This window comes from Lathamus discolor, unplaced genomic scaffold (genome assembly GCF_037157495.1).
Source record: "Lathamus discolor isolate bLatDis1 unplaced genomic scaffold, bLatDis1.hap1 Scaffold_59, whole genome shotgun sequence".
Taxonomy (NCBI): domain Eukaryota; kingdom Metazoa; phylum Chordata; class Aves; order Psittaciformes; family Psittacidae; genus Lathamus; species Lathamus discolor.
In genome coordinates, this window is record NW_027069379.1 from 79,233 (window position 1) to 91,010 (window position 11,778).

The following is an 11,778-nucleotide window of genomic DNA, read 5'->3' on the forward strand; positions in this document are numbered from 1 at the left end:
ACCAGTGCTTCCAGTGTAGATCAGTACAGACCAGTGCTCCCATTATGGACAAAGACTCCCAGTACTAGCCAGCACTCCCACTGCAACACAGGGCTCCCAGTACATCCCAGTCCTCTCCCAGTATTCCCAGTGCTCCGTTCTATTAAAATACCTTTATTGCAAACACACACTGGGGGTCCCCCCGCCCAGCAGGGGGCGCTGCGGCGGGGGGCAGGGCCGCTCAGCGGGGCGGTGCGTGCCCGGCAGCGGGGGGACGTGGTCTGGCGGCGGGGGCGTGGCCAGGCCGGAGCAGCGGGGGCGGGGCCCGGCCCAGCGGGAGCCCCGGTGGGGGGGGAGGGGCCGGGCGCAGGAGGGGAGGGGGCGGCTGCGGGGGGCGGGAGGGGGACGGCGGAGGGGGCGGGGCCAGCGAGTGGGGTGGGGCTGAGCGGGAGACCCCGGTGATCTGCACCTGCGGGAGAGAGGCGGGGTCAGGCAGGGGGCGGGGGCCAAGAATGGGGCGGGGCCAGAGCGTGATTGGGCCCCCGTTGGGGTGGGCGGGGCCGGGAAGGGGATGGGAGGGGCCAGGGGTGGACCGGGCTGGGAAGCGCGGTCAGGGAATGGGACAGGGCCTGGGGAGGAGCCAAGTCACAGCGCGCAGAGCCAGGGGCGAATGGGGGCGTGGTCTACACGGGGCGGGGCTTGCCCCGGCTGGGGGTGAGCAGGCAGAGAGCCATGGATGGAGCAGGGGCGGGGCCACGGGTGTGCTGGAGCGAGGCCAGGACTGGAACCGGCGCTGGACCCCGCTCCCCCCAACCCCCCCCACTCACCTCTTCCTCCTCCTCCTGCTGCCGCTGCCCCTCCAGGGGGGGCCCCGCGGGGGGCTCGTCCCTGTCCCCCCCGGGGAGGTCCCGCAGCAGCCGCGTGAGGCCGAAGCGGCGCCGGGTGCCCCCCACGAAGCTCCGGACCTGGGCTGGGGTCTTGTTCCCCAGGACCCCCGCTACTGCCGGGAAGTCGCGGCCGTAGCGGCGCAGGGCTGGGGGGCAGCGGGTCAGTGCGGTAAAAGGGGCTCAAGGGGGTCAATGAGGGTGGGGGGGGTCAGTTAGGACAAGGGGTCAATGAGATTCATTCATCAAGGAGGGTCTCACCCTGCACCACCAACAGCTGCTCGTCCATCGTCCAGCGGGAGCTGAACTTGCCAGTGCCCTGTGGGGACAGGGGGAGTGGGGTGATGGGGGGCAGGACCATGGGGCACAAGGGGGCACAATGGGAACACTGTGGGGCGCACAGGAATCAGGTCAGGGACACCATGAAGCACATGGGGACACCCAGGGACCCCCAGTCCCACCTCGGGTGGGCGCAGCCCCTCCACGCCGCCCTCCAACGCCTGCTTGAGGCCGCTGTTGATCTGCTTGATCCGCTGCACCTATGGGGGGTGGAACACACGCAAAACCCAGGAGTTACCCCCAGCTTAGGGGGCACCCCATGGGTCCAGGGGGGTCAGGTCCGTACCTGCCGCTTGAGGGACACGAGCTGGCAGTCGAGCTGGCGCAGGCCCGCGGCGCCCAGCTCGGGGTTGGAGGTGACGCTGGCCACGGCCTCGCGGCTCAAGTGCATCCCGCGGGGCGGGCGGCGGCGGTGCCGGGGGGGGAGGTGGTGCCGGTATTGAGCCTCCTTCCGGGTGCAGGGTTTGGGGTACGGTGGCTGCAATGGAGGATGTGGGGGTTCAATGGGGGCATTGGGACACCCCTGAACCCCTTTGGCCCCATCATTCACACTCCCCCCGCCTTCAAACCTCTTTTCTGGGGTCCGCTGGCTCCACATCCCCATCCAGAGAGGGGTGGGGGTTGTCGGTCTCGTCGTTGCTATGGAAATGGGGCCGAAAAGGAGGTTTTGCAGGGACTGGGGATGGTTTTTGGGGTGCTGGGGGTGGATGTTAGGGTGCTTAGGGTTGGGTTTGGGTGCTGGGGGTGGTTTGCCATGGGTACCTGTCTTCCCGGTCCTTGCGCCCCAGCAGCCTCCGGGCCTGTCTGTCCATGACGCTGGTTCGGGAGCGGGTTTTCTTCCAGGAATAATAATACTTGACCAGACTCGGGATGAGCTTGTCGGGGAGCTGGGAATGGGCAATGGCGGGGGGGAAGGCGGTTGTGGGGGTGAGTTTTGGGGGGGTTGAGGTGAAGAAGGGGAGGGGAAGGGCTTGGAGTGGGGGGAGCCCCATGGGAAAAGAGGAGGAAGCCACTTGAAATTGGCGTTGGGTTTGGAATATGGGGGGACCCCATAAATTAGGGAGGAGAAATGGGGGAACCCTCTTAAATGGAAAAAAAGGCATAAAAATAGGGGGTTACCCCATAAATAAAGAGAGGGGAGATGGAGAGGGGGAAATATGGGGGGGGGATAGGAATGGGGGTGAACCATCTAAAAATGGAGGGGAGAAATGTGGACCACTGGAACTGGGGGAGGGGCACCCTTAGAAACGGGGGGGGGGCACGTACCATCTGCTGGGGGGGGCAGGGGGTAGCATTTACCATCCGCTATGGGGGTGGTTCTAAGGTTGGCATATACCGTGTCCTAATGGGGGCGCAAGGGGTGGCACTTACCCCCTATGGGGGGTCAGGGTGGCACCTACCACCCCTAAAGGGGTGGGGAATTTGGGTGGCACAAACCACCTCGACCCCATGGGGGGATCCCAGTGGGGTTCCCCATCTCCCTGGGGTCCCATAGGGGCAGCAACCCCCAGCCCAGAGCCTGGGGATGGATCCAAACCCCATGGCCTCCCGTAGGAAGGGAGGTGGGGATTTTGGGGGTGAATAGGGAGGGCTGGGGTGAATGGGGGGGGTTTGGAGTGAATGGAGAGGCTTGGGGGACCCTCACCATTTGCTGGATGCGGGCAAAGCTCTTGCCATGGAAGCTGAAGGCCTGCTCAAAGAGCACCTTGTCCTCCACCGTCCACTCGTCCGGGAAGGGGGTGAAGTTGGCCAGGTCAGCCAGGGACTTCTCCACATCGTGCTTGTGCCACAGCAGCATTCCCAGAGCCTGGAAAAGAGGGGGGGGAGGTGGGGTGGGTCAGGAATGGGTTGGGGGCGGCACCCTGGCAGGCTCTTGTGTGGTTTGGGGGGGGCAGAAGTACCTGCTCGATGTTGTAACCGTGTTTGTCCTTGGCCATGGCGATGTATTTGTCCACTGAGGGGTTAAAGGGGCGGTGAAAGAGGGGTTTGGGGGATTAAAGGGGGTTTTAGAGGGTTATGGGGGGGTTCATGGGGAAATAGGGGAGGTAAAGGGGGTGTTGGGTGGGTAAATGGGGGGTTGGAGGGCTAAGAGTGGGGGGAAAGGCAGTTTTGGGGGTTATAGGGGGTTATGGGGGGTTGGGGGGTTTATGGCAGGTTTTGGGGGGTTCATGGGGTTTTACGGAGGTAAAGGGGGTGTTGAGTGGGTAAATGAAGTGGTTGGGGGGGGTGAAAGGGAGGCTGGGAGGCAGCAAAGAGGGGCTGGGGGGTAAAAGGGGGGTCAGGAGGTGGAAAACACCACATAACCTCCCCCCCACCCCCGCTCCCCGAGGGACCTCCCGATTTGCTCGGTGGGGGGGCTCACGTTTGGCATCGGAGACACAGTGGTTGGGGGCCCACACCAGCATCCCCTTCAGCTCCTTGTTGCTGTAGCGAGCTGGGCTCTCTGGGGAGTGGGGGTGGAAGAGGTCAGAAAGGGGAGACCCCCTCCTTGTACCCCATAACCCCCCCCCCCTCCGATGGTCCCTACCTGGTTTGCAGTCAGGAATCACCGCTTGGTAGTCAGCCCCGACCCGGATCATGCTGTCTGGGGAGGGGGGAGAGGGAAAGGGGGGGATATGGGGGTTTATGGAAGGGAATAGGGGTCCGGGGGGGGGGCGGTTCAGGGTTAAGGGGGGGATCTCCCTCCCCCCCCCCCCCCCCACGAAGATCTGGGGGTCCCTGCACTGGGTCCCCTCCACCCCAGCAAACAAAGGGGGCAGCCGGCGTACACGCGGGCGCTGGGGACAATGGGGCCAGGGCTTTGTTCCCCCCCATATCCCTATAGGTGTGTGTGTGCCCCCACCCAAACCGCCTCCATGGGGAGGGGGGGGCGTGACACAGACATCACCCCCCCGCACACACATGTGTGCTCCTGCACACGCGTGAAGTGTTCTGGGGGGGGGGGGTGTGTCTGGGGGAGCCCAAGCGCGTCCATGGGGGGGGGCACTCACCGTGGCTGCGCTCGTCCGCGCTGTCCTCGTCCTCGGAGGGGGGGGGGCCACCGGGCACAGCCCTGGCGCGGCTGCGGGACAGGATTCCCGAGGGATTCTCCATCACCGACGGCATCGTCTGCGGAGCACAGAGCCGGGGGGGGGGTTGGGTGAACCCCCCCCATCAATGGTGCCCCATAAGTGGGGGGGGCTCAGCCCTGCTGCCCCCCAGCAAACTTGAGCTTAAGCTGTGCTATGGGGGGGGGGGGGATGAGAGGGTCAGCCAGGACCCCAGAAAGGAGGAATTTCACCCCAAAATCAAAGGGGGGGGATAAAGGGGGGGGTCAAGGGGAGCGGCTCTTTGGTGGGGTTGGGGGGGTCTCGGCACCCACCAGCACCCTCACAAAGCACCGCCGGCTGCTCCCGCCGCCTGATGGTGCCAAAGTAGTTCCAGCTCCCCCGGCCTCAGCACACACCCCCCCCTCCCGCCCCCTGTGTACCCCTCCGCCGGCGGCACGGGGGGCTGGGGGGCCCGGCCCCCCAGAGAGCCCACGTGGGGCTGGGACTCATATATGGGGGGGGGGGGAACAGAGGCTGTGTCACCGTCACCCCCCCCCCCCAGATTGTGGCTGATGGGAACAAAGGGCTGGGGGGATAAAGGGTCTTCTGTGGGGCTTGGTAAGGACTACAGGGCTTAGTGCTCTGGGGCTGCTGTGGGGCTCATATGGGGCTGCTGCGGGGCTTTGGGGTATCCTGCTATGGGATCCCCCCCACTCCCTGCCTCACAGCTGTCACCCCCGCTTTACACCCACCCCTATGGGGGGTCCTGGGAGGGCAGCAGTGTTGGGGGATGGGCTATGGGGCAGGCTATGGGGCTAGCTGGGGGCTGGGTATGGACTATAGCACTTAGGACTATGGGGCTGCTGTGGGGCAGGGCTCAGCGGTTGGATGGGGGCTTGGGGGTGGCGTGAGGGCTCTTAGGCAGGGTTGTGGGGCCAGGCTATGGGGCAGACTGAGGGCTGTGTGGCAGGGCCAGCTATGGGGCAAACCAAGGGCTGTGGGCCCAGGATGTGGGACAGGGCTATGGAGTAGAGCAGTGGGGTGGGCTGAGGGCTGTTAGGAACAGCCAGGGAGCCAAACTATGGGACAGCCTGAGGGCTCTAGGGCAGGGTTATGGGGCAGGCCCAGGGCTGTGGAGCCAGACTTTGGGGTAGGGCCATAGAGCATGGTTATGGGTCAGGCCCGGGTCCTGGGGCCTGTATGTGGTGCAGGGTTATGGGGCCAGGCTGTGGTGCAGGGTTATGGGCTGTAGGGCAGGCTGAGGGCTGTGGGCCCGAGCTATAGGGCAGGCCGTGGCTCATGAGTCCATGCTATGGGGCAGGGTTATGAGGTGGAGTTATGGACCGTTATCCTGGTCTATGGGGCAAGCCACAGGTGTGGGCTATGGAGCAGGATGAGGGCTATGGGGCAGGATGAGGGCTATGGGTCCGTGCTATGGGGCAGGTTTATGGGTCATGGACCGCTCTATGGGGCAGGGCTATGGGTCATGGCCAGCTCTACGGGGCAGGTTTATGGGTCATGGTCCGCTCTACAGGGCAGGTTTATGGGTCATGGCCCGCTCTACGGGGCAGGTTTATGGGTCATGGCCCGCTCTACGGGGCAGGTTTATGGGTCATGGCCAGCTCTACGGGGCAGGTTATGGGTCATGGCCGGCTCTACGGGGCAGGTTTATGGGTCATGGCCCGCTCTACGGGGCAGGTTTATGGGTCTGGCCCGCTCTACGGGGCAGGTTTATGGGTCTGGCCCGCTCTATGGGGCAGGGCTATGGGGCAGACCTGTCCGCCGCGTCCCCTCCATGGCGCCGCTCCCCTCAGCTCCCTACGGCCCCGCCCCCTCGGCCCTCTCAGCCAATCAGCGCCGAGCTGCCTTCGCGCCCAAAGCTGCCTCCACGCGCCGGCTCCCCCCCTCCCTCCCCTTGCCCTCTACTGCGCACGCGCATCCCCTAGCCCCGCCCATCTCAGCCCCTCCCCTCTCGCTCCGACACAGTGCGCATGCGCATAACGGCGCTCTTCCACCGCCACCCCCCCATATATATAGGGCGCGCTCCCGCGCGTCCCCTCAGTCCTGTCCGCGTCCCCGCTCCGAGAGGCGCCGCGCTCCGCAGCCATGGGGTGAGGGAGGCCTCGGCGGGGCCTGTGCCGGGGCCTGTGCCGGGGCCGGCTCGGTCCTTCCGGGAGGGGCTCGGGCTCCTCTGGGGCCCTCCGAGGGTTTGGGGCGCTGCTGTGGGGGGATCTGGGGCTTTGTGAGGCCTCTGGGACCTCTCCTGCGGGTACCCGAGGGGCTCGGGATCTCCTGTGGGGGGGTTTGGGGCTGCCATGAGGAGATTTGGGACCATCGGAGGGGTTTGGGGCTCCTGCGTGGAGGTTTGGGGCCTCGCATGGGGATTTGAGACTCTTCGTGAGGATCTGGGAGCATCTGAGGGCATTTGGGGCTCTTATGAGGTTTCTCTGAGGGAATTCGGGGCCCTCGAAGGGTTTGGGGGCTCCTGTGTGGAGGTTGGGACTCTTTGAGGCGATTTGGACTCATCAGAGGGCTTTTGGGGCCACTCTGAGTAGTTTTGGGACCCTTCAAGGGCTCCCATGAGGAAATATAGGACCCTTCTAAGGGATTTGGGATTGCAAACACCCTCATTTCCCTTTGGAGCCCCTACAGGTGTTTCTGGGGACACTTACCCTGTGTGCCCCCCCAACCCCTCTTTTCCCTGTGAAACCCTCACTTTTGGGGCTGTTGATCTTGGTTGTGCCAGAGGCAGAGCTTAGGAATCCCCAGACCTGCTGCAGTGCCCCATAGGTGTGGGGATGCACCCAGTTTGGAGGGATCCCCCAGGATTAGGGGCTTTTCCCCCTTCATTTTGGGGTAAAACCCCAATCTTTGGCTCATTTCAGGGGGTAAGCTCCTTAAGCTGAAGAGAAACACTTAGAAACATGAACTTTATGCAGATGCCATCTCTTCGAGCATTAAACCACCCAAGATTTTGAGGCAAACCCCTGCTCATTTAGTTACATTAGTGCTGAACGGATGGTTCAACACCCACCCCACCCCCCAGTACACTCATCAAAACACTGGTTTTTAACCCAGAATCACTTTTATTCCATGGATTTTAGGGTAGACTCTTCAACTTGCTTGGTTTTCTGTGCCTGGGCTTTAATTATTATGAATTCTCAGAGGGATTTTTTGGGGGGGGAGGGGGGGAGAGGGGTGTTTTTGTTAAAATAGCCCCAAATTGAGTGAAATTCTCTGATTTTTTTTTTTTTTTTTCCCAGAGGAAATCCAGCAAAGCCAAGGAGAAGAAGCAGAAGCGCCTGGAGGAGCGGGCAGCCATGGCCGCTGTGTGCGCCAAGGTGGAAGCTGCCAACAAAGTGAGTGTCCCGGGGTGGAAATGGGGTGAGACCCCTCCATGTTGGTGCAAATCCCAATGTTGTGTCCCCCCCCGGGTTTGGGTTCTCCTTGGGGGTACTCTTTGGTTCCCTTCCAGCTCCAAGATCCCCTCGAAGCTTTCCCAGTGTTCAAGAAGTACGACCGCAATGGGTGAGTGTTGGTGCCCCCAACATTCCCGGCCTGTTCCTGGATATTCCCGGTGCCAATGCTGTTTTCCACCTGGCATCTTCCATAGTTTGAATGTCGCCATCGAGTGCAAACGTGTCTCTGGGCTGGAGCCTGCCACACTGGAGTGGGCCTTTGAGCTGACCAAGGCCAACATGCAGACACTGTGAGTGACATCCCAAGGGAAGACGGGGTTTGTGCCTCCAAATCCCAGGGGAGCTGCTGGGATTTTGGGGGTCTCTGCCCCCAGATCATGACTGTGAAAGGGGGTGGGTTTGGAGCTTGGTTTTGCCCTAAACCTGTGGTGTTGGTTTATTTCTGCTCAAAATTGTTGGGGTTCAGGTCTACAGACCCAGAATTGTCAGGGTTTGGGTTTAACACCCCAAAAATTTGGGCCCCAAATTAATTTGGGTTCAGGTTTTGCCCCCTAATAAGTGGTTTAGGGTGTTCTAGAGCCCCAGGACTTCGAAGTTCAGGTTTTATACTCCCACATTTGTGGTCTTTTAGGGCTTCAAAATCACTGGGGTTTGGGTTTAACAACTCCAAATTGGGGGATTGTAGGGGCCTCAATTGTTGGAATTTGGGTTCAGTACCCAAAACTGGGGATTCTATGTCCCAAAACTGTTGGGGTTTGGGTTTTGCCACCCAAAACTTATGTGGGAGGTTCTAGGGCCACAAAATTGCTGGGATTTGATTCCCCCCCCCCCCCCCCCCCCCACTAAACCAGTTGGGATTTGGGGTTTTTCTGCCCCTTGTGGTTGTCTTTGACCCAGATCCTGCTTTTTCCTCCTAATCCAGGTACGAGCAGAGCGAGTGGGGCTGGAAGGAGCGGGAGAAGCGGGAGGAGCTGCGGGATGAGCGCGCCTGGTACCTCATTGCCCGCGAGGCCGGGGCCAGCCCCGTTGCCTTCTCCCACTTCCGCTTCGACGTCGAGTGCGGCGACGAGGTTCTTTATTGGTGAGCCCCAAAATGGGGTGAAACCCCCCCAAAATTGGGTGAATCCCCCAAAATTGGAGTGAGCCACCCCTGGGTTGGGATGACGCCCCCAAAAGCAGAGTGTACCCAGCTAAAAGCAGAGTTAGCCATCTCTAGAATGATATGAACCCCCTCAAAAGTTGGATGACCCCCCCCCAGAATCGGAGTGAACCACCCCAGAATGGGATGAAACACACACACACACACACACACACACACACAAAAGGGGGTGAAACCCCCTGAAAATGGGCATTGAAAGCCACAAAAGATGGGATGAACCCTCCCAAAATAGGCTGGAACCCCCCCCCCCCAAAATAGGATGAAAGCTCCCCAAAACCAGAAGGACCTCCCTATAAAAGGAGGATGAAACCCACCTAAATGGGGTGAGCCCCCCGGAAATGGAGTGAACTCCTCAAAAACAGTGGGCCACCCCCGAATGGAGTGGGCCACCCCCCAAACCAGGTGACCCCCCCAAAACGGGCATGAAAACTCCCTAAACAGGGTGAAAAGCCCCCAAAAGTGGGGTGAACCCCCCCAAAACCAGAGTGAGCTACCCCCAGAATGGGATGAACCCCTCAAACACTGGGGTGAAACCCCACTAAATGGGCTGAACCCCCTGAAATGGAGCAAGAGCCTCAAAACTGAAATGAGCCCCACTGAAATGGGGTGCTCCACCCCAAAAATGGGGTGAAACCTCCCTGAGAAATGGGATGGAATCCCTGAAAAACATGATGGATCCCCAAAATTGGGGCAGACCCCCCAAAATTGGGGCAGACCCCCCCAAAAATGGGATGAACCCCTCAATAATGTGCTGTACTGCCCCCAAATCCATTGTTACCACTTCCCTCCCTCCCCCCTGGGTGTTTTTGTCCCCACAGCTATGAGGTGCAGCTCGAGAGCCGTGTCCGGCGGCGAGGTTTGGGCAAATTCCTCCTCCAAATCCTCCAGTTGGTGGCCAACAGGTAACAGCGGGGCTTGTTTTGGGGGCAAACCAGGCGGTTTTGGGGGTGAACACCCCACCCTGAACCCCTATTTCTGCATTCCACCCCCCAGCACCCAGATGAAGAAGGTGATGCTGACGGTCTTCAAGCACAACCACGGCGCATACCAGTTCTTCCGTGAGGCCCTGCAGTAAGTGCTCCTCAAACACCCCCAATTCCCGGGATTTCACTCCGTTTTCCAGCCCTGGGGAATGGTGGGGGTGGGGGGGGGGCTGCTGGAGGTGTTGTGGGTCCGACTGTAACACGTTGTTCTCGCACCACTGTCTGCTTGCAGTGCGCTCACAACGTGCCGGGGCCGGGCGACGCGGGCAGGCGGGACAGGGGCAGCCCAGAGAGGTGGGTGCTCGGGATCCCCCCCCTCAGCGCCAGCTCCTGGAGGGATTTGAGCCCCTTTTCCAAGGGTTTTTTACCCCATTTTCCAAAGGGATTTTTGCTCCTTTTCCCAGGGAGTTTTAAACCCGTTTTCAGGGAACTTTGTCCTATTTCTAGGGGGTTTTGTCACTTTTCCAGGAGTTTTAACTCCTTGCTCAGTATTTAACCCTTTTCCTTGATGTTTTCCGGGGGAATTTTGCCCCTTTTCCTTGATGTTTTCCGGGGGAATTTTGCCCCTTTTCCAGGTGGTTTTGTCTCATTTTCCATGCAGTTTTAGCCTGTTTTCCAGAGTTTGCATTTTTTGCCCCTTTTCCAGGTGGATTTTAAGGTGTTTGAATTATTTTTTTGTATGTTTTGGTTTTTTAACCCCATTTTCCAGGGTATTTTACCCTGTTTTCTAGGTGTTTCCCTTCCCACCCACCCCCCCCCCACCCCCGCAACTATTTTTTTTACACCACTTTTCCAGAAATTCTTAGCGAATGTTATCCCATTTCTGGGCATTTTAGCGTGTTTTAACCCCATTTTCCAGGCATGTTTTTACTCTTAACCCCCTTTCTGCGTGTTTTTTACCCCATTTTCCAGTTGTTCCCCCCAGGGCTATTTTAATCCCTTTTCCATATATTTTTAGGGATTTTCATCCCTTTTCCACGTGTTCCACCCCCCCGTCCCCCCATTCCCCTTCCCACACCAGCCGGAGGGGGGGGTCGGGGTGACAGAGGGGGGCATGGTCAGGGTGAAGGGGGTGGGGTCAGTGTCTCAAGGGGTGTGGCCTTGGGCAGGGGGGCGGGGCCAGGGTGACTCCACCCTTTCTTCCCCCCCTCCCAGGTTCGAGGTTGATGCCGCCTCTCCCAGCGCCTCCGGTTGCTGCGGGGACGATTCCTCCTACGAGATCCTCAGCCGCTGCACCAAGTACGGGGAGAGCCACCCCCACCCCGGGCTGGGCACGGGCCCCTGCAGCGGCTGCTGCCACTGAGCCCCCCCCGCACCCCAAATCCCACACTTTCACCCCAAACCCAGTGCGTCACCTCCGAGGAACCCACCCCATGGACCCGCTGCACCCAATGGGTGATGGGGTGCCCCCGAAACCCTCGTGGGGGCCCCTTTCTGGGGGGTGGGTGGGGGTGGAAAGGGGATTGTACCTATTTTGGGTGGGTTTGGGCCCTCGCAGGAGTCGAGGCCCCTCCCACCTCCCGTTTTCTTGTTGTTTTTCTGCGTTTTGTTTGTATGTAAGGAATAAAAGAATTAAAAACCTTCAGGTTGGGCACGGCCAACAGCGCCCCCCAGCGGGCTGGAGGAGCCGGTGGGGGTGGGGCCTGTGCGCAGGAGCGGGCTTGTGATTGGCGGGGGTTTTATTGGGGCCTTGGTTTCCACGAATGGGGCGGGACGTGAGGAACGGCTTGATGCGGAGGGGGCGTGGCCTCTGGGTAGGAGCAGGGCTGTGATTGGATGTAGATGTAATCGGGGGCGTGGTTTACAAAAGGGAGCAGGGCGAGGAGTGCTACGTCGTTACGCAGAAGGCCAGGGACGGAAGAGCCGCATCTTGCACCGGAAGTGACGTAACTCTGCCACTTCCGCCGCCATGCCGCTCGCCGTGCACCTCGCCCGCTCTCTCCTGCGCCCCGTGGCCCGGCCCGGCCCGGCCCCGCGCGGCCTCAT

The 11,778-nt window shown here is 60.8% G+C and overlaps 2 protein-coding genes across 5 annotated transcripts; one reads left to right on the forward strand and one right to left on the reverse strand.

Annotated features, from left to right (window-relative positions):
- Positions 1-120: 120 nt before the first annotated feature.
- On the reverse strand, positions 121-6,046 carry RCOR2 (REST corepressor 2). Of its 3 annotated transcripts, none has more exons than XM_065664751.1 (13): positions 6,007-6,046; positions 4,193-4,310; positions 3,730-3,782; positions 3,565-3,645; positions 3,104-3,156; positions 2,848-3,009; positions 1,965-2,089; positions 1,772-1,841; positions 1,489-1,680; positions 1,325-1,402; positions 1,125-1,182; positions 807-1,012; positions 121-448 (listed from the first exon to the last, which is right to left on the reverse strand). In XM_065664751.1, the coding sequence occupies exons 1-13, from the start codon at positions 6,026-6,028 to the stop codon at positions 221-223; spliced, it is 1,446 nt and encodes a 481-aa protein (XP_065520823.1). In that variant the 5' UTR covers positions 6,029-6,046; the 3' UTR covers positions 121-220. The 3 variants fall into 3 exon arrangements, with proteins under 3 accessions (XP_065520823.1, XP_065520824.1, XP_065520825.1); XM_065664752.1 differs by having other exon boundaries at positions 3,730-3,786; XM_065664753.1 differs by lacking the exon at positions 6,007-6,046 and adding an exon at positions 4,564-4,620 and having other exon boundaries at positions 3,730-3,786.
- Positions 6,047-6,212: 166 nt separating this feature from the next.
- Positions 6,213-11,474, forward strand: NAA40 (N-alpha-acetyltransferase 40, NatD catalytic subunit). 2 transcript variants are annotated; one of them, XM_065664755.1, is made up of 9 exons: positions 6,213-6,342; positions 7,494-7,590; positions 7,707-7,759; positions 7,845-7,940; positions 8,573-8,731; positions 9,628-9,711; positions 9,803-9,880; positions 10,025-10,086; positions 10,948-11,474. In XM_065664755.1, exons 1-9 carry the CDS (start codon positions 6,338-6,340, stop codon positions 11,457-11,459), a joined length of 1,146 nt encoding a protein of 381 aa, XP_065520827.1. In that variant the 5' UTR covers positions 6,213-6,337; the 3' UTR covers positions 11,460-11,474. The 2 variants fall into 2 exon arrangements, with proteins under 2 accessions (XP_065520827.1, XP_065520828.1); XM_065664756.1 differs by lacking the exon at positions 10,025-10,086 and having other exon boundaries at positions 6,220-6,342; positions 10,948-11,192.
- Positions 11,475-11,778: the final 304 nt, after the last annotated feature.

Coding starts and splice junctions, on each gene's coding strand:
- RCOR2 (XM_065664751.1), bottom strand. CDS start 6,028: ATGGAGGGGACGCGGCGGACAG. Junction 2,090..2,847: donor TTGCCCGCATCCAGCAAATG/GTGAGGGTCCCC, acceptor GCCCATTCCCAG/CTCCCCGACAAGCTCATCCC. Junction 449..806: donor AGCAGGAGGAGGAGGAAGAG/GTGAGTGGGGGG, acceptor TCTCTCCCGCAG/GTGCAGATCACCGGGGTCTC.
- NAA40 (XM_065664755.1), top strand. Junction 7,591..7,706: donor AGGTGGAAGCTGCCAACAAA/GTGAGTGTCCCG, acceptor GTTCCCTTCCAG/CTCCAAGATCCCCTCGAAGC. Junction 9,881..10,024: donor TTCTTCCGTGAGGCCCTGCA/GTAAGTGCTCCT, acceptor GTCTGCTTGCAG/TGCGCTCACAACGTGCCGGG.